This window comes from Hyperolius riggenbachi, chromosome 11 (assembly GCF_040937935.1).
Source record: "Hyperolius riggenbachi isolate aHypRig1 chromosome 11, aHypRig1.pri, whole genome shotgun sequence".
In the NCBI taxonomy this organism is placed as follows: domain Eukaryota; kingdom Metazoa; phylum Chordata; class Amphibia; order Anura; family Hyperoliidae; genus Hyperolius; species Hyperolius riggenbachi.
Genome location: NC_090656.1, coordinates 108,968,047 through 108,990,125, shown reverse-complemented (window position 1 = coordinate 108,990,125; position 22,079 = coordinate 108,968,047). Strand labels below are relative to the sequence as shown.

The 22,079-nt window shown below is 47.5% G+C and overlaps 1 protein-coding gene across 2 annotated transcripts in view; it reads right to left on the bottom strand.

Moving 5' to 3' along the window:
• KCNQ1 (potassium voltage-gated channel subfamily Q member 1) overlaps nt 1-22,079 on the bottom strand; it is a 202,092-nt gene that overhangs the window by 10,087 nt on the left and 169,926 nt on the right. For both annotated transcript variants that reach the window (XM_068261481.1, XM_068261480.1), the window contains exons 12-13: nt 6,546-6,669; nt 4,970-5,045 (exon numbers count right to left, since the gene is read on the bottom strand). In XM_068261481.1, coding sequence (XP_068117582.1) covers nt 4,970-5,045; nt 6,546-6,669 — 200 coding nt within the window. The remainder of the gene's footprint in view (nt 1-4,969; nt 5,046-6,545; nt 6,670-22,079) is intronic.

The following is a 22,079-nucleotide window of genomic DNA, read 5'->3' as shown; positions in this document are numbered from 1 at the left end:
GAGAACAAGAGCAATCTGTGACAAAGGCTACTGGGCTGCAAGTAGAGGGTGTAAAATCAGCTTAAAAACGCAATTAAAGAGAACCAAGCATTTTTTTTAAGCACTCAGGGCATCTCAATAGCATATTAAAAATGCATATTAATGTGGCTGATAAAAAACCCCATGCTACCTTTTCTTTTAACATTTAAATGTTTGTTAGAGGCTTTTATTGCTCTACATCTGAGGCCTGCCATCCTTAGAAAGATCAGGCTGATGAGGACTGTTGTAATTAGCAGTAGCAATAAGCAAACAAAAGCTTTCATTGGCTGGGGGGGGGGGGGGAAGAAATTACAATGTACTTCAAACAATTTACAGTAGTCACACTTGATTAAATTCACACCTTCCCGTGGATAAATAAGGACAGAGGGGAAGGGGGGATGGAGACTCTTACAGCTATTAGAAACCAGGGCTAAGGGCCTGTACACACTGGCTGCATTCTTAAAATCGCATGTGTCACTAGGTCTTTTGAAAAATCATAAACATCTTGATGTCAGAGCTATATAAATGCTAAATAATAATATTATATAGAAATGGTAAGATAGGACAAAAAAAAGATTGCATCATTCGTGAACACCTTAAGGGCGCTTACACACAACTAATTTTGATTGGCCAGTTTTACCACTGCCATGCATTAGGAAGGCCTACCAAGGGGCTCCTGTTCTGCCCGATGTATAGGACAGAGAAGTTATGTCAAGTATGCCTACTATGAACAGCAGCCACACACAAAAACCACTAATGGTGAGGTGACTTAACGAGTTTAGAGAAGAGAACTCTATTGGACAATGTTGTCTAACCTGTCCAATCACTCCACAACCCAACCTCCCAACTCTGCAGGCAATTACTGCAGGAAAAACAAAATGCAATTAAAAGCAGCTGTAGTTGATATGTTAACAGCACTACTTGCCAGTAAAGAAAAATGTGAGCTTCTTCATTGTTCACAGGTAGACTTTCTGCTGACCTCTTCTCCTCAGGTGAAGGGGTCCAAGTGCAGGTGTCATGAGAGGAAAGCTAGCTCCTGTACAGGCATCGCATCCATATACAGGGCTTAACGCAAACTAAAACGTAAGTAAATTTTTCTCACCTTGACCACATGCCTGCTATATTTAACACAACTAAACAGAATGTTCCTCATGTATAGTGTCATCTTGCATCATATACTAGCCAGAGCTGCAGAACCTGCTGCCCATATGTTATGGGGCAGCCGTCTTGGTTACTGGAAGTCCAGAAAATTAATATACCTTCACAGCTTAGTTGATAGCTTAGATATAAAATGGTCTTCTAGGCAGGTGCAAGTACTGCTTAAGGCTGTGCTGTTGACATGCAGCCTGGTGGCACATGGACCTCTAGAACAACAGGGACTGCTGACGCTACAAGAAAACGGGTAACAATGAATCAGGGAAGGTGACAGCCATATATACGGGCAGCAGAGTGGTATAGGAGATAGCACTTTCACCTTGCAGTGCTGAATCCCCGATTTCAAATACCAGCCAGGGAATTATCTGCAAGGAGTATGATTGTTTTCCCTGTGTCTGAATAGGTTTTCTCTGGGCACTCTGGTTTCCTCCCACACCCTAAAAACATACAGAATTAATTGGCCTCCTCCTAAAATTGGCCCTAGACTACGATGGGCATAGTATTATGGCGGGGACATGAAGTAAAAAGATTGTCTACTCTGTAAATCACTGTGTAAAATGTCAGCACTATATACATAATATTAATAATACTACAGACCACAGGTGCATTAAAAGTGTCTTGGTTATGCTGACATGACCCAAAAAGTGATCAGCATGCCTCACAAAATTAATTTCCTGACTGCCATACAGATCCAGCCAAGAACATACCAGAATATTTTGTTCTGATACAGTTCAGTGGTACCTCCTGCAACCCCTCACCAAAGGGTAGCCTTGCAATAGACCGGCAAAACAGGGTCAAACACTTATGCTAGGTACACACCATACAATTTTGTGTTAGATAGATGGTTCGATAGATAATTTCCGACAAATCCGATCTTATTTTCGATCATTTTTATGATCAATTTCTCATAGAAGCGAATGGAAATAGTTAAGAAAAGATAACAGAATCAAATCAGAATTTGTTAGTAAAATCGAATCGGAAATCGATCGGACGGAAAATCGACCAAAAAAAAACCACACACTGTGTGTACCCAGCATAAGACACACATCAGAGTGAACTAGAAATCCCTATTGATCAGAGCAGCAGCAGCGTAAACAAAAAGGTACTTGTAGAATCATATATGTGAGATGTGTTTACAAATTCCTTTTATTTGCAACACAATTTCTGACTTCAGGTACATTTTAAAGGGAACCTGTTGTGAAAGGGATATAGACGCTGCCATTTTTCTTTGAAACCATTCCTACTGATCCTGTGTCCTTAATACTTTTAGGCACAGACGCTGAACAAGCAAATGCAGATCACATGTTTTTGACTGGATTAGCTGCATGTGAAGACAAAAAAGGAACAATTCGAGAGCCACAAATAGTGTGTTATTGTTGGTATGTGAAGTAATAGGTAAACATTAAAATTTTACTCACAAAGGTGGGTTGCCTGCTAAAGGCCCATACACACATCGGATTTTTCCGGACGGGTCGTTTGAACGTCCCGTCGTTTAGTCGTCCGCACGCCAAATCGGGCGTGTGCACAGTCAGTCGTTCGGGTGGTAAGACCGATTTTGAGCGATCCGCCGACCAGTCTTATCACCCGAACGACGGACTGTACACATGCCCGATTTTGCGCGCGGACGACTGAATGACGGGTTGTTCAAACGACCAGTCGTTCGGAAGAATCCGACGTGTGTATGGGCCTTTAGGCAACCACTATATGCGCAGACGAGGAGATTATCCTGTCCCCATTCATGCTAGGAAGTCGCTCTCCATGGAAAAGGAAAAAGGGCGAGAACACCCATCTACCGAGTGGATAATCAATTTGTATATACAGAGATGCCAATCAATAATAATATACAGTGGCTTGCAAAAGTATTCAGCCACCTTGAAGTTTTCCACATTTTGTCACATTACTGCCACAAACATGAATCAATTTTATTGGAATTCCACGTGAAAGACCAATACAAAGTGGTGTACACGTGAGAAGTGGAACGACATTCGTACATTATTCTAAACATTTTTTACAAATCAATAACTGCAAAGTGGGGTGTGCGTAATTATTCAGCCCCCTTTGGTCTGAGTGCAGTCAGTTTACCATAAACATTGCCTGATGAGTGCTAATGACTAAATAGAGTGCATCTGTGTGTAATTTAATGTCAGTACAAATACAGCTGCTCTGTGACGGCCTCAGTTGTCTAAGAGAATATTGGGAGCAACAACACCATGAAGTCCAAAGAACACACCAGACAGGTGAGGGATAAAGTTATTAAGAAATTTAAAGCAGGCTTAGGCTACAAAAAAAATTCCAAAGCCTTGGACATCCCACGAAGCACTGTTCAAGCAATCAATCAGAAATGGAAGGAGTATGGCACAACTGTAAACCTACCAAGACAAGGCCGTCCACCTAAACTCACAGGCCGAACAAGGAGAGCGCTGATCAGAATTGCAGTCAAGAGGCTCATGGTGACTCTGGACGAGCTGCAGAGATCTACAGTTTAGGTGGGGGAATCTGTCCATAGGACAACTATTAGTTGTGCACTGCACAAAGTTGGTCTTTATGGAAGAGTGCCAAGAAGAAAGTCATTGTTAACAGAAAAGCATAAGAAGTACCATTTGAAGTTTGCACAAGTCATGTGGGGGACACAGCAAACATGTGGAAGAAGGTGCTCTGGTCAGATGAGACCAAAATGGAACTTTTTGGTCAAAATGCAAAACGCTATGTGTGGTGGAAAACTAACACAGCATATCAGTCTAAACACACCAGCCCCACTGTCAAATATGGTGGTGGCAGCATCATGCTCTGGGGGTGCCTCTCTGACCAGCTTTCCTGTCCCTGCTGAAGAGTTGATGGGAAGATGGATTGAGTCAAATACAGGGCAATCTTGGAAGAAATCCTCTTGGAGTCTGCAAAAGACTTGAGACTGGGGCGGAGGTTCACCTTCCAGCAGGACAACAACCCTAAACATAAAGCCAGGGCAACAATGGAATGGTTTAAAACAAAACACATCCATGTGTTAGAATGGCCCAGTCAAAGTCCAGATCTAAATCTAATCGAGAATCTGTGGCAAGATCTGAAAACTGCTGTTCACAAACGCTGTCCATCTAATCTGACTGAGCTGGAGCGGTTTTGCAAAAAAGAATGGGCAAGGATTTCAGTCTCTAGATGTGCAAAGCTGGTAGAGACATACCCTAACTGTAATTGCAGCAAAAGGTGGTTCTACAAAGTATTGACTCAGGGGGCTGAATAATTATGCACACCCCACTTTGCAGTTATTTATTTGTAAAAAATGTTTGGAATCATGTATGATTTTCATTCCACTTCTCATGTGTACACCACTTTGTATTGGTCTATCACGTGGAATTCCAATAAAATGGATTCATGTTTGTGGCAGTAATATGACAAAATGTGGAAAACTTCAAGGAGGCCAAACACTTGCAAGCCACTGTATATTAAAAACAGCTTAAAAATAGGGCCCCTCGTTTTTAAATATAGATTTTTCTTGATTAGCACCTCTGTATATACAGAACAATTGATTAGCTGCATGCTTGGTTCAGGTGTGTGATTTAGACACTACTGTTGTCAGAACGATCAGCAGGAGTGTCAGGCAACTGATATTGTATAAAAGGAAATACAAATGGCAGCCTCCATATACCTTTCGCTTCAGGTTCCCTTGAAATGCTGCGTCCTGGAAGGCAAAGAGCTGCTGCATTGTGTCAGCATTAGCCCAAATGATTCCTCACATTTGCAAACATTTCCCACTTTAATCCATATTCCAATCCAGAAAAACCACAATGTGAATCTCTCTCACCTGGAATTTTTTCTTGGCCACAAAATACTGCATTCTCCGTATGACTTTCACTGCAGCTCGGTGGTGTTCCCTCAGACTGTGACAAAAAGTTAACATTATCAAACACAAGGTTGTAGATGTGTAACTAGGTGTTAGTAGCATAATGGAAACTGTCCCAACAGTACAAAGCCCAAAGCAGATGCTCCAGGCAAGAGCGTAACTACAAATCATGGGACCGCCCAGCAAAACTTTGGTGGGGTCCCCCGATGGTCACACCCTTTCCCTCGCCAACCCAGGTGACCCTCACAGCTTGGGGGCCCATCACACAAGCTTCATAAAACAAATGCGAAAATTGTAATCTTCACACGCATAGCAAGTGCAGCCACAAAAAAACATCTGATCTGAAGGATGGGCCCCTTTATCGGTGAAGTGAAGTAGTAGTTGAGGCCTCCTTACTGCTTAGGGCCCCTAGTTACGCCCCTTGCTCCAGGTGTTGGATTGCACTCCTCTTGGACACATTAGGCGCTAAGACTGGGCTAGTCTTTGGAACTGAAGCTAGAGTGGGACAAGCATGGTGCACTGAACTTTGACTCTTTATGTAGCAAGAGATTTAATCAGAACACTACAGTACTGCAGCTGAATAAGAGCTGGGGCACAATAGGTCTGGTACGGAACAGTTTTCAGGAGCGAGCAGTAGTGGTCCAATGCACATGTACAGTGTTTTCCTGTGGGCCCTTACACACAGTCCATTGGCACCGGATAGAAGATGATTCCTTGTGATGGACATTTCCAACCTGCCTTATAATTAGTGGGTAGGAGATGCATTGCCACAGTTCAGAGAAGGTGACATCACTTATACAAGGATGTGGCATACTTCCACCCTGCATACAGTCTGTACTGCAGCCAATGACCTCTTCTTAGACGCTCTGCAAACAATCCAATTGGCGGATCGCTTCGGCCAAGCAGCGGCTGAGAGCATTGCTCTCCCCACTTACCCCACCCACCACATGAAGTCATCACTCCTGTTCTGCCCCCCCCCCCCCCCACACACACACACACACACACACCACACACACACAAAGCAACAGGACACATCGCAAGCTAGCAATGCAACTGTACAACCTGTCAATACCCGCTGGGTGACATGCCTAAAACCTATATAACAGGCTTAAGTCATTTTACCACACCTAGAGTTATCTAGAAAGAAAACCATGTGTTCTGCTTGCAGTCTTGATGAGTAAGCATATGCTTTTACATTAATAAAGCACACTTATCCCTAGATGCCCTAGTCATACTTTCACCGCTTGCCTGCAGGTACCAACAGCTGGGCAAGCTGGCATGCTCTTCATTTACATTTTTCCACTGTTCCATTCAGGTCGCCCATTAGATAACGATGATACATACATGCCCAGTTACATGGCCATGTTTATGCCTATATGCTTTTCAATATACCCCCCCCTCCCCTTCAGGCTTCACATAAAAATTAGTTCATGCCAATAGCTGCAAATCATATTTCACCTTAGATTATTACATTTGAGATATACAAAAAAAAAGTATGGGGTTATCCAACTAACACCACCACAAAGCAAGCACCTACTCTGAGATATGAGTTATTGGAGTGAGTAAAGTGTCAGCCTCCACGTCCAGATCATCGGTGAAGCTGCTTGTTCTAATGAAAGGCCCACTGTTGATATCTAGTAGTCCAAAAGTCTTCTTGGTTACTGTAAGAAGAAGCAATATGGACATTTACTATACAAAAATAAATAACCGTAACCCCCCCCCCCAAAAAAAAATTGCTGTGTGCAAAGAGCTGCTGATAACATAATGATTATACACAGAAAAGTGGTGGACATTTGTGTGGCTTACTGATGCAGAGGTCTGTCCTTTTTTAGCTTCTCCATGAGGCTTACGAATGACAATTACAAGCGACAACTGGCAATGTTGGTAAAGTACCAAGTAGAAAATGAGGTGTGCGTTGGAAATTACTGCTACCCATTGAACCAACATACAATATGCCTCCATTTCATGACCCCACACACCGTTCTCCCATTTATAGGGATTTCCACATTAGTGCCATCCCCATGCAATTTTCCTCCAGTAGTGCTCCCCCATAGAGTAATGGTTAGCTGTGGGTTGGGAAATAGTTAAATTAGCAGTGGGGGTGGGGAGTGGTTAAAGTTAGCCGTGGTGGGGGGGTTCAGGTTAACCATGGAAGGAGGGGGGATAAGGTTAGCTGAGGGGGTAGGTGCTTTAGGTTAGGCATCGGTGGGGGGGGGTCAGTGCAAGAATAGCCAAAAACACCTTTTTCAGTTTTACCAGATGCCCTTTTTTTTTTTTAAGACGCGCAGGAGGTGCATACTGCATGATCCACTGCCAGCTCTGCAGCACCCTGTGGCAATATAATGGACTAGGCACAGCAAGCAATCACCTAGTTTGCCTGAGCCTAGAAATGGCTTCGGACATGGGTGCCCGACTTCATTAAACTTTTCAGAGCAATTTTAGATTAAGCAGGTTAGCTGTGTGGAGGTGCAAAAGGATTTACAAAGCTTTGCACACTATTGAATCATCTGTTACGGCCTTCAGACTGTCAAATACCATTCGTGGTATGAGCTATTACACAGGGCTGTGGAGTCGGAGTCAGAGTCGAGGAGTCGGAGTAATTTTGGGCACCTGGAGTCAGAGTTGGAGTCGTTGATTTCATAAACTGAGGAGTCTGAGTTGGGAGTCGGAGTCGAATGATTCTTTATAATACTCAAGCCTGGAAAGAGCAAGGCTTGAGTATTATAAAGCATAATACTCAGACCACCTGCAACATCCCACCACCCCCTCTCTGTTCTCGCCTCATGCCCCTCCCAGGTATTTTTCGACTAGTGGCATCAGAGTCAGGTAACCTCCTTTAACCTTGGGACCCACTGGCAGCATATTGCACAGAGTTTACATGTTGAAAATCGCTATCTCCTTCACTTGAACAAACTATTTAGCTAAGATTCTTATTGAAGTGAATGAGGGGGTCTTTCAGAACGTAAATGCTGTGCAAAACACTGGCCAAAAACCTGCAATTGGGTCCAAGGCCATACTCACTACTAATGAATCTCTCCAGTACGTCTGTAGGTTTTCACTCCTAATTAATTGTCTTAAAATTTTGCAAGCAACTATGATGCAAACCAATTTCCTAGACCAAAAGAGCGAGTTGATAAAGCTTAAAGCGGATATCCAGCCTAAAACACATACTTAAAGTGAACCTCCAGACTAAAAATTGACTCAGCAGTACTGGAAAGGCTTGGTGTTTCTTAACTGTTTCACAGCATCAGAACTTTGTTTCTCTTATACAAGCCTCATTTTTAGCTGCACAGAAAAAAACTGCCCGGGCATTTTTCCCCTAATGCTGTGCAAAGCATGATGGGTTTTCTGATGTTGTTCTCGTTCTGCTGTTTTGGTGCAATTGTTTTTTGTTTTACATCTTGAATTTGACATTTGAAGCCTAGCGTGTGCAGCTGGGAGGGGTAATCAGGACACAGGACAGTTGGAACTGTGTCTCCTGCTCCCTGTCACCTCCTTTCAACCAAAAAGATGGCTGCCCCCATGACAAAGATGGCAGCCCCATGAATCACAAACATTTATTTGCCTGTTCTTTTAAAATCGGGTGGGTAGGAGATTATATTACCTATCTATTCTAATTAACATAACTAATGTAACTTAATGACAGTATGTTTGTTTAGGCTGAAGTTCCCCTTTAACAGGCCCTCTTCTCTTGTGAAGTTATAATTACCTGCCAAGTCTTCTTGTGAATCAGTTCCTACACCCCAGCTGAAAAACAACATGGCGTTCTCACTGCTCGAGATAGAGAAAACCTGATTGAGTTTTCAGCGGGGGCAGGGCTAAGTGTCAGAAGCCGGAGGGCACAATGCCCCAGGACTGATTTACAAGAAGAAAAAAAAAAAGACCCAGCAGATAATTATAACTACAGGAGAAGAGGATCTGTTCAATATATCTTATAGGGATATCAGCTTTAATAATATGGTCATGCTTGTAAGGGAGGGGAGGAAGAGCCAGGTAGCAGTTGTTTTTTTTTCAGGGATCCGTTGCCCAAAACATTCTGATCATTTTGGTTGATGAAAATCTATCAGGTTTAAAGAAAACCTGTAACTAAAAAAAAAAAAAAAAAAAGTTCCCCTGGGGGGTACTCACCTTGAGTGGGGGAAGCCTCCTGGTCCTATCAAGGCTTCCCCTGCCCTCCTGTGTCCCACAGCAGTCTCGCTGTGCCCCTCCGAATAGCGGGGATGTAAACATTTACCTTCCTGGCTCCAGCGCAGGATCGGCTCTCTGCTCGGAGATAGGCGGAAATAGCCGATCGCTGTCGAGCCGCTCTACTGAGCAGGTGCAAGTCTCCTGCGACTGCGTAGTAGAGCGGACCCGACAAAGATCGGCTATTTCCACCTATCTCCATACTGAGAGCCGCAGCAGTGCCACCTGCTGGAACCAGGGAAAGTAAATATATCAAGCCTTGTCAGGCTTGTCGGGCCAGGATTGCCGGAGACTTCGGGGGAACCAGCGCTGGACTGCCTGCAGCTACAGGGATGGGGGACGCCTCATTGGGACCCTGAAGCTTCCCCCTCCCGAGTCCCGAGGCAAGTTGACCCGACCCCCCGAGGACCTTTTTTTTTTTTAATTACAGAGTCTCTTTAAGTGACACCCCAGAGCAGTGTCCATGTGCTCAGTGATAGCAGGATCATTCCGTTAGAGTATTGGTAATGTTACTGTTATTCTACTATCAGCTTCCCTAACTTATCTAACACTAACCTCTCCCTACCTACACCTAACCCTACCGCCCCACACCTATGCCTAACACTAACCCCCCACCTATGCCAGACACTAAGCAAACAATAACAAGTGCCATGCTGCAGCAGATCACTGATCCCCAGGAGCCGATTACTCACCTCTGCAGCCAGAGTTCGGCTATATGATAGCTGACCTCGGTGCCCAAGTAACCTAAAAGCGCAACCATTTCCGCCAGTATCACATTCTAACTGCCGCTGACAATATCCAGAGCTTGGCTACATGATGGCCCATTTAAAGAGACACTGAAGCGAGACTAAATCTCGCTTCAGCTCTCATATATAGCAGGGGCATGTGTGCCCCTGCTAAAACGCCGCTATCCCGCGGCTGAACGAGGGTCCCTGTACCCCCAACCCACCCCCCGCAAACCTTGGTCGTCTTCTTGGTCGCAGATTAGCCCTTCCTAGAGGCAGGGCTAACGGCTGCAGCCCTGCCTCACACGCGTCTATCAGACGCGCATCGCCGCCTCTCCCCCGCCCCTCTCAGTAAAGGAAGACAGAGGGGCGGGGGAGAGGTGGAGATACGTGTGACAGACACGCGTGGGGCAGGGCTGCGGCGGTTAGCCCTGCCCCAATGCGGAAGCGCTCCCCCGCATTACGGAGGGGATTTGGGGGGACAGGGACCCCCGTTAATCCAAGGACAAGGGGCTCTTCTCCACCTCCGATGGGCGGTGGAGGTGGAGGCCGTGATTTCCTGGGGGGGTTCATGGTGGAATCTGGGAGCCCCCTTTAAAAAGGGGTCCCCCAGATGCCCACCCCCCCTCCCAGGAGAAATGAGTATAGAGGTACTTGTACCCCTTACCCATTTCCTTTAAGAGTTAAAAGTAAATAAACACACAAACACATAGAAAAAGTATTTTAATTGAACAAAAAACATAACCACGAAAAAAGTCCTTTAATATTCTTAATTAACCAATAATACTTACCTGTCCCTTTAAATAAATGATCCCACGCAATATCCTCGGAAATGTTCTATCAGTTACAATGTAACAAAGTTATTACAATGTAACAACTTTGTTACATTGTAACTACGCCGCACCCGACGTCACTCGCCGCTCAGCCGCCGCATACGCGTCCGTGCAGGACGCTAAGTCCCCGCAGCTCCCGCTGTCCACCCCGCCCACATGTCACCCACATGTGGGTGACATGTGGGAGAGGCGGGGAGGGCAGCGGAGCCGGCAGGGACTTAGCGTCCTGCACGGACCCGACAGAGCTCTGAGCTATATAGCTCAGAGCTCTCTAAGCATCTTTGAATTTGGGCTCCAAGGAGCCCCATTGGTCCTTAGCAGACCAATGGGGTCCCTTCAAATCAGAAGGAACCCCATTGGTCTGCTAAGGACCAATGGGGCTCCTTGGAGCCCAAATACAAAGATGCTTAGGGAGCTCTGAGCTATATAGCTCAGAGCTCTGTCGGGTCCGTGCGGCGGCTGAGCGGCGAGTGACGTCGGGTGCGGTGTAGTTACAATGTAACAAAGTTGTTACATTGTAATAACTTTGTTACATTGTAACTGATAGAACATTTCCGAGGATATTGCGAGGGATCATTTATTTAAAGGGACAGGTAAGTATTAATGGTTAATTAAGAATATTAAAGGACTTTTTTCGTGGTTGTGTTTTTTGTTCAATTAAAATACTTTTTCTATGTGTTTGTGTGTTTATTTACTTTTAACTCTTAAAGGAAATGGGTAAGGGGTACAAGTACCTCTATACTCATTTCTCCTGGGAGGGGGGGTGGGCATCTGGGGGACCCCTTTTTAATGACCATGAACCCCCCCCACTGGAAATCGCGGCCTCCACCTCCACCACCCATCGGAGGTGGAGAAGAGCCCCTTGTCCTTGGATTGGACAAGGGCTCGGAGGGGGAGGGGAAAGCTTGGCTCCCCCCCAATCCATGAACCATGCGGGCTGGTATAGTCAGGGTGCGGAGCCCCACGCGGCCGGTGCACCGCATTCTGGCTATCCCAGCCTGCATGGGGGACAAGGGGTTAAAGAGGTCTGAGTGGGGGGACCCCACGTCGTTTTTTTTTTATATTTCCCACACTCAGAACGAAGTAAGTAAAACTCTTCCCACTTGGGGGAATCTATGAAAATAATACACTATTGTTACCTGTGCAAAAAAAACTGACATTTTCCGCATTTAAAAGACATTTTTGCCCTTGAAACTTAAAAATCAATTTTCTCAAAAACTATAAGGTCTTTTTGAAAAAAAAATTTTCCTCTTATTCCCACTGATCCCCTTAATATACCCTAGGAATTTGGTGTTCCTAAACTTTAAGCAGGCTTTGCTATTAACCGTTAAAGTCGGCGGGTTTTTAAATGTATACATTTTTACTTTGAAACTTTAACATCGATTTTCTCAAAAACTATAAGGTCTTTTTGAAAAAATTTTTTTTCCTCTTATTCCTCCTGATCTCCTTAATATATTCTCCAAATTTGAGGCTCTTAGCATTTAAGGGGGCTTTGCTATTAACCCTTAAAGTCGGCGGCTTTTTTATATTATACGGAGCATTACGGTTTAACGCGAAATTACGGTAGCGTTTAATGCGAAATTACGGCATGAACGAAACGCGAAATTACGCGTTGAAAATTACGCTTACGGTATTTTCAATTACGATTTTAATGGCAATTACGCTACGCTAATTTCGCATCGTAATCGCAAATTTCGCATGCGTAATTATAGTAATGCGAAATTACGAAAATTTCGGCTCAACTCTATTTGGGATAGCCACAGAGGCTGGGCTGTATAGGCAGATCCAGCCTCTGTATGCAGATAATATTCTTCAAACCCACCTCGGGTTCTCTTTAAGGACAGGAGATAACCTTAGTGAATTGAGGCCATTGTGGTTTATGACGCCGCCTAATATTCCTGTCGGGTCTGTGCGCCATAATCACCAGAGCAGCGCTACATCATTGCAGACAGGTTAGAGGCAATATTACAGCAGTAAAGCCTTTGCTCCTAGGCCTTCATAATGGAAGGGCTGAGCTTTCAGCCTTATCACATATCAGAAAAGTATGAGCTCTGCGTAGACAGTTGCATTGCAAATACCATAAGCAGCATTATTCTGAATTTTCTCATTATCTACAAGTAAGAATTCTTCATGCAACACTGAAAACCCCCAGTAATTACATTTCACTGGACGCTTCAAGATGACACATAAAAGTATTAAAATAAATAAAATGATGGCAGAGTAAGCCAAGACTTCATTTCCAGAGAGGAAAGGGAAACTGACAAACAGCCACGACATAAAGAATAACATAACATGAACTTTGTTATGTTTCCCTCTGCACGACATGCGTAAATAACAAAGCTAATACGCTACAGAAAAATAAGCCTTTGATGTAAAGTGCATTTCAGGCTTCCTTGGGATCTACAGTAGTTGAACAAATGTTGAAAATGTAAAGCTAAACAAATATGTAAATATAATTATAGATAACAGTTGAGGGTAATTTGCTGATAATGCTAAACCGGCTTCAATCAAAAAAGAAAGGTAAAGAATTTGTCCGTCATGTGATGGTTTTCTTATTAAATTTAACTAGTATCTTGCTTCAAAAGGAGGTGCAGAGTCAGGCACACCTGCAATCCCAAGATGTGGCTGCAGTCCGGACATGCTCTGCTTTTTTCAAGGCTGGAGATCTGGAAGACTAAAGGACAACTGACCTGAGAGGGGTATGGAGGCTGCCATATTTATTTCCTATTACAAACAATACCAGTTGCCTGGCATCCTGCTGCCCTTTCATGCATCAGTAGTGTCTGAATCACTGAGGCAGAGGATCAGCCAGGATGGCCAGGCAATTAGCATTCTTTAAAATGCAATAAATATGGCAGCCTCCATAACCCTTTCGGGTCAGTTGTCTTTTAAAAACGAGACGCAGAATCAAAGTTATGACATTTATTGTGTTTTTCAGTGGTGCACAATGGATGAATTAAAAAGGAACTTTAGCGAAAAGCGGGAAAACCCCCCCCAAAAAAACTAAATCAATATACTGCAAAGTGAGAAGTTAAAAATAGATGAGAGATCAAAAAAGGATTGATATATTTGCCATGTAATTTATTCATATTGTTTGATCCACAATCAACCAGTACAGTTGGGCCGAACGGTTCGCCTGCGAACGGTTCCATGCGAACTTCCGTGGTTCGCGTTCGCGTCCCGCAGGCGAACCTTTGCGCAAGTTCGGTTCGCCCCATAATGCACATGGAGGGTCAACTTTGACCCTCTACATCACAGTCAGCAGGCCCAGTGTAGCCAATTAGGCTACACTAGCCCCTGGAGCTCCACCCCCCTTATATAAGGCAGGCAGCGGCGGCCATTACGGTCACTCGTGTGCCTGCATTAGTGAGAGTAGGGCGAGCTGCTGCAGACTGTCTCTCATAGGGAAAGATTAGTTAGGCTTAGCTTGTTCCTGGCTGCATACCTGTTCTGTGAACCCACCACTGCATACCTGTACTGTGAACCCACCACTGCATACCTGTTCTGTGAACCCACCACTGCATACCTGTTCAGTGAACCCACCACTGCATACCTGTTCAGTGAACCCACCACTGCATACCTGTTCAGTGAACCCACCACTGCATACCTGTTCAGTGAACCCACCACTGCATACCTGTTCAGTGAACCCACCACTGCATACCTGTTCAGTGAACCCACCACTGCATACCTGTTCAGTGAACCCACCACTGCATACCTGTTCAGTGAACCCACCACTGCATACCTGTTCAGTGAACCCACCACTGCATACCTGTTGTGTTCAGTGAACCTGCCACTGCATACCTGTTCTGATCAGTGGACCCGCCACTGTATACCTGTTCAGTGAACCCGCCACTGCATACCTGTTGTGTTCAGTGAACCTGCCACTGCATACCTGTTGTGTTCAGTGAACCCGCCACTGCATACCTGTTGTGTTCAGTGAACCCGCCACTGCATACCTGTTGTGTTCAGTGAACCCGCCACTGCATACCTGTACTGTTCAGTGAACCCGCCACTGCATACCTGTACTGTTCAGTGAACCCGCCACTGCATACCTGTTGTGTTCAGTGAACCCGCCACTGTATACCTGTACTGTTCAGTGAACCCGCCACTGCATACCTGTACTGTTCAGTGAACCCGCCACTGCATACCTGTACTGTTCAGTGGAGCCGCTACTGTATACCGGTTCTGTTCAGTGAACCCGCCACTGCATACCTGTTGTGTTCAGTGAACCCGCCACTGCATACCTGTACTGTTCAGTGAACCTGCCACTGCATACCTGTACTGTTCAGTGAACCCGCCACTGCATACCTGTTCTGTTCAGTGGACCCACCACTGCATACCTGTTCTGTTCAGTGGACCCACCACTGCATACCTGTTCTGTTCAGTGAACACGCCACTGTATACCTGTTCTGTTCAGTGAACACGCCACTGCATACCTGTTCTGTTCAGTGAACCTGCCACTGCATACCTGTTCTGTGAACCCGCCACTGCATACCTGTACTGTTCAGTGGACCCGCCACTGTATACCTGTTCAGTGAACCCGCCACTGCATACCTGTTGTGTTCAGTGAACCTGCCACTGCATACCTGTTGTGTTCAGTGAACCCGCCACTGCATACCTGTTGTGTTCAGTGAACCCGCCACTGTATACCTGTACTGTTCAGTGAACCCGCCACTGCATACCTGTACTGTTCAGTGAACCCGCCACTGCATACCTGTACTGTTCAGTGAACCCGCCACTGCATACCTGTACTGTTCAGTGAACCCGCCACTGCATACCTGTACTGTTCAGTGAACCCGCCACTGCATACCTGTACTGTTCAGTGAACCCGCCACTGCATACTTGTACTGTTCAGTGAACCCGCCACTGCATACTTGTACTGTTCAGTGAACCCGCCACTGCATACCTGTTCTGTTCAGTGGAGCCGCTACTGTATACCGGTTCTGTTCAGTGAACCCACCACTGCATACCTGTTGTGTTCAGTGAACCCGCCACTGCATACCTGTACTGTTCAGTGAACCTGCCACTGCATACCTGTTCTGTTCAGTGGACCCACCACTGCATACCTGTTCTGTTCAGTGAACACGCCACTGTATACCTGTTCAGTGAACCCGCCACTGCATACCTGTTCTGTTCAGTGAACCTGCCACTGCATACCTGTTCTGTTCAGTGAACCTGCCACTGCATACCTGTACTGTTCAGTGAACCCGCCACTGCATACCTGTTCTGTTCAGTGAACCCGCCACTGCATACCTGTTCTGTTCAGTGAACCCACCACTGTATACCTGTTCTGTTCAGTGAACACGCCACTGTATACCTGTTCAGTGAACCCGCCACTGCATACCTGTTCTGTTCAGTGAACCTGCCACTGCATACCTGTACTGTTCAGTGAACCCGCCACTGCATACCTGTTGTGTTCAGTGAACCCGCCACTGCATACCTGTTGTGTTCAGTGAACCCGCCACTGCATACCTGTACTGTTCAGTGAACCCGCCACTGCATACCTGTTCTGTTCAGTGAACCCGCCACTGCATACCTGTTCTGTTCAGTGAACCCGCCACTGTATACCTGTTGTGTTCAGTGAACCCGCCACTGTATACCTGTTGTGTTCAGTGGAGCCGCTACTGTATACCGGTTCTGTTCAGTGAACCCGCCACTGCATACCTGTTGTGTTCAGTGGACCCGCCACTGCATACCTGTTGTGTTCAGTGGACCCGCCACTGCATACTTGTACTGTTCAGTGAACCCGCCACTGCATACCTGTTGTGTTCAGTGAACCCGCCACTGTATACCTGTTCTGTTCAGTGGAGCCGCTACTGTATACCGGTTCTGTTCAGTGAACCCGCCACTGCATACCTGTTGTGTTCAGTGAACCCGCCACTGCATACCTGTTCTGTTCAGTGAACCTGCCACTGCATACCTGTACTGTTCAGTGAACCCGCCACTGCATACCTGTTGTGTTCAGTGAACCCGCCACTGCATACCTGTTGTGTTCAGTGAACCCGCCACTGCATACCTGTACTGTTCAGTGAACCCGCCACTGCATACCTGTTCTGTTCAGTGAACCCGCCACTGCATACCTGTTCTGTTCAGTGAACCCGCCACTGTATACCTGTTGTGTTCAGTGAACCCGCCACTGTATACCTGTTCTGTTCAGTGGAGCCGCTACTGTATACCGGTTCTGTTCAGTGAACCCGCCACTGCATACCTGTTGTGTTCAGTGGACCCGCCACTGCATACCTGTTGTGTTCAGTGGACCCGCCACTGCATACTTGTACTGTTCAGTGAACCCGCCACTGCATACCTGTTGTGTTCAGTGAACCCGCCACTGTATACCTGTTCTGTTCAGTGGAGCCGCTACTGTATACCGGTTCTGTTCAGTGAACCCGCCACTGCATACCTGTTGTGTTCAGTGAACCCGCCACTGCATACCTGTTGTGTTCAGTGGACCCGCCATTGCATACTTGTACTGTTCAGTGAACCCGCCACTGCATACCTGTTGTGTTCAGTGAACCCGCCACTGCATACCTGTTCTGTTCAGTGAACCTGCCACTGCATACCTGTTCTGTGAACCCGCCACTGTATACCTGTACTGTTCAGTGAACCCGCCACTGCATACCTGTTCTGTTCAGTGAACCCGCCACTGCATACCTGTTCTGTTCAGTGAACCTGCCACTGCATACCTGTACTGTTCAGTGAACCCGCCACTGCATACCTGTTCTGTTCAGTGAACCCGCCACTGCATACCTGTTCTGTTCAGTGAACCCGCCACTGCATACCTGTTCTGTTCAGTGAACCCGCCACTGCATACCTGTTCTGTTCAGTGAACCCGCCACTGCATACCTGTTCTGTTCAGTGAACCCGCCACTGCATACCTGTTCTGTTCAGTGAACCCGCCACTGCATACCTGTTCTGTTCAGTGAACCCGCCACTGCATACCTGTTCTGTTCAGTGAACCCGCCACTGCATACCTGTTGTGTTCAGTGAACCCGCCACTGTATACCTGTTGTGTTCAGTGAACCCGCCACTGCATACCTGTACTGTTCAGTAAACCCGCCACTGCATACCTGTACTGTTCAGTGAACCCGCCACTGCATACCTGTACTGTTCAGTGGACCCGCCACTGCATACCTGTACTGTTCAGTGGACCCGCCACTGCATACCTGTTCTGTTCAGTGAACCCGCCACTGCATACTTGTACTGTTCAGTGAACCCGCCACTGCATACCTGTTGTGTTCAGTGAACCCGCCACTGCATACCTGTTCTGTGAACCCGCCACTGCATACCTGTTCTGTTCAGTGAACCTGCCACTGCATACCTGTACTGTTCAGTGAACCCGCCACTGCATACCTGTTCTGTTCAGTGGACCCACCACTGCATACCTGTTGTGTTCAGTGAACCCGCCACTGTATACCTGTTCTGTTCAGTGAACCTGCCACTGCATACCTGTTCTGTGAACCCGCCACTGCATACCTGTACTGTTCAGTGGACCCGCCACTGTATACCTGTTCTGTTCAGTGAACCCGCCACTGCCTACCTGTTCTGTTCAGTGAACCCGCCACTGCATACCTGTTGTGTTCAGTGAACCCGCCACTGCATACCTGTTGTGTTCAGTGAACCCGCCACTGCATACCTGTTGTGTTCAGTGAACCCGCCACTGCATACCTGTACTGTTCAGTGAACCCGCCACTGCATACCTGTTGTGTTCAGTGAACCCGCCACTGCATACCTGTTGTGTTCAGTGAACCCGCCACTGCATACCTGTTGTGTTCAGTGAACCCGCCACTGCATACCTGTACTGTTCAGTGAACCCGCCACTGCATACCTGTTGTGTTCAGTGAACCCGCCACTGCATACCTGTTCTGTTCAGTGGACCCGCCACTGTATACCTGTTCTATTCAGTGAACCCACCGCATCAGTGCGCATACCTGTGCAGTTAAGGGAACCCACCTACCTACGTGAGTGCACGCAGTGTGATATACCACTCCGTGCATACCCGATATGGACAAAACAGGTAGAGTAAGAGGTAATGCCAGAGCCAGAGGAAGGTCACCCGGCAGGTCTGCGCGAGGTCGTGTAAATGTAATTTCGTGTGGACCTGGCCCACAGTACAGTGCTCGGAAGAAGGCACGTCCCATCACCTCCCAAGATTGTCAGGACGTGGTTGAGTATTTAGCGACACAGAACACCTCATCTTGCTCAGCCACCAGCGCTACTACTAGCACCACTTCCGCTGCATTTGACACTTCGCAAGAATTATTTAGTGTTGAAATCACTGATGCACAGCCATTGTTGTTACAGCCAGATGAATTTTTACCAGCTCATATATTTGAATTACCCGGCAACACTATGGATGTAACGTGTAAGGAGGATGAAGGACCTACTGATGGTGCATGTTTGGATTTGTCTGAGGCAAGCGAAGCTGGGCAGGATGATTACGATGATGACGATGATAGGGATCCTCTGTATGTTCCCAATAGAGGAGATGAAGAGGGGGACAGTTCAGAGGGGGAGTCAGAGAGTAGTAGGAGGAGAGAAGTTGCTGAAAGAAGCTGGGGCAGCTCTTCGTCAGAAACAGCTGGTGGCAGTGTCTGGCACCATGTATCGCCACCTATGTACAGCCAGCCAACTTGCCCTTCAGCATCAGCTGCTGAGGTCCGCATAGTGCCCACATCCCAGGGTGGCTCAGCGGTGTGGAAATTTTTTAATGTGTGTGCCTCAGATCGGACCAAAGCCATCTGTTCGCTCTGCCAACAAAAATTGAGCCGTGGAAAGGCCAACACTCACGTAGGGACAAGTGCCTTATGAAGGCACCTGGAGAAAAGGCACAAACAGCAATGGGATGGCCACCTGAGCAAAAGCAGCAGCAGCACACAAAAGAAAAGTCACCCTCCTTCTCCTCTTCCTCCTTCAGGTGCATCATCTGCTTCTGCCGCTTTCTCCCTTCCACCTTCACAGGCACCCTCCTCCACTCCGCCTCTGCCCTTGAGCGCTTCCTGCTCCTCTGCCCACAGCAGCAGTCAGGTGTCCGTGAAGGAAATGTTTGAGCGGAAGAAGCCAATTTCGGCGAGTCACCCCCTTGCCCGGCGTCTGACAGCTGGCGTGGCGGAACTGTTAGCTCGCCAGCTGTTACCATACCGGCTGGTGGACTCTTAGGCCTTCCGTAAATTTGTGGCCATCGGAACACCGCAGTGGAAGATGCCAGGCCGCACTTATTTTTCGAGAAAGGCCATACCCCAACTGCACCATGAAGTTGAGAGGCAAGTGGTGTCATCTCTTGCGAAGAGCGTTGGGTCAAGGGTACACCTGACCACGGATGCCTGGTCTGCCAAGCACGGGCAGGGCCGCTACATTACGTACACAGCCCATTGGGTCAACCTGGTGGTGAACGATGGCAAGCAGGGCGCAGCGGACCAAATTGTGACACCTCCACGGCTTGCAGGCAGGCCTCCTGCCACCTCCTCTCCTCCTGCTACATGCTCTTCGCTGTCCTCCTCCTCCTTGGGTGAGTGGCAGTTCTCCTCTCCAGCTACACAGCCCCAGCTCCGCAGGGCCTATGCTGCATGCCAGGTAAGACGGTGTCACGCCATCTTAGACATGTCTTGTCTCAAAGCGGAGAGTCACACTGGAGCAGCTCTCCTGGCTGCTCTTAAGAAACAGGTGGATGAGTGGCTGACCCCGCACCACCTGGAGATAGGCAACGTGGTGTGCGACAACGGCAGCAATCTGCTTGCCGCTTTGCATATGGGGAAGCTGACACACATACCCTGCATGGCACATGTCATGAATCTAGTTGTTCAAAGATTTGTGGCAAAGTACCCTGGCTTAGCGGATGTCCTGAAGCAGGCCAGGAAGGTCTGTGGGCATTTGAGGCGGTCTTACACAGCCATGGCACCCTTTGCGGAAATTCAGCGGAAAAACAACATGCCGGTGAGACGCCTCATTTGCGATAGCCCGACTCGCTGCAATTCGATCCTGCTCATGTTCTCCCGCCTGCTAGAACAGAAGAAAGCCGTCACCCACTACCTCTACAACTACAGTAGAATGAAACAGTCTGGGAAGATGGGGATGTTCTGGCCCGACAACTGGACACTGATGAAAAATGCATGCAGGCTCATGCGGCCGTTTGAGGAGGTGACCAACCTGGTGAGCCGCAGTGAGGGCACCATCAGAGACTTGATTCCCTACGCTTACTTCTTGGAGCGTGCTGTGCGTAGAGTGGCGGATGAAGCTGCGAATGAGCGTGACCAGGAACCGTTACGGCAGGAACAGGCATGGGACCAATTTTCATCAGACCCAGCTGTTTCCTCAACACCTGCGGCAGCACAGAGGGGGGAGGAGGAGGAAGAAGAGAAGTCGTGTGCAGAAGATGAGTCAGACTCAGAGGATGATGAGCAAGGTGTTTCTTTGGGGGAGGAGGAGGGGACGGCGGCAGGAGAACACCCGCAGCAGGCGTCGCCGGGGGCTTGTGCTGCTCAACCTTCCCGTGGTATTGTTCGCGGCTGGGGGGAGGAGGTTGACTTACGTGATGTCACTGAGGAAGAGCAAGAGGAGATGGAGGGTACTGGATCCGACTTTGTGCAGATGTCGTCTTTTATGCTGTCCTGCCTGTTGAGTGACCCCCGTATAAAAAACCTCAAGGGGAATGAGCTGTACTGGGTGGCAACACTACTAGACCCTCGGTACAGGCACAAAGTGGCGGACCTGTTACCAACTCACCTGAAGGTGGAAAGGATGCAGCACATGCAGAACCAGCTGTCAACTATGCTTTACAATGCCTTTAAGGGTGATGTGACAGCACAACGCCAGCAAGGTACCACTGCCACTAATCCTCCTCCCGTGTCCACGCAGTCAAAGACAGGACGCTCCAGCGATCTCATGGTGATGTCGGACATGCGGACGTTCTTTAGTCCAACGCCTCGCCGTAGCCCTTCCGGATCCACCCTCCACCAACGCCTGGAACGGCAGGTAGCCGACTACCTGGCCTTAAGTGTGGATGTAGACACTGCTGTGAACAGCGATGAGGAACCTTTGAACTACTGGGTGCGCAGGCTTGACCTGTGGCCAGAGCTGTCCCAATTTGCCATCCAACTTCTCTCCTGCCCTGCCCCAAGCGTCCTGTCAGAAAGGACCTTCAGCGCAGCTGGAGGCATTGTCACTGAGAAGAGAAGTCGCCTAAGTCACAAAAGTGTTAAGTACCTCACCTTTATCAAAATGAATGAGGCATGGATCCCGCAGGGCTGCTGCTCGCCCCAAGACTAAGTCAGTCCCCACACACACAGCATCTCTGCCTGCACGCCGTGTGACTGGCTGCCTGGCCTGCCCCAA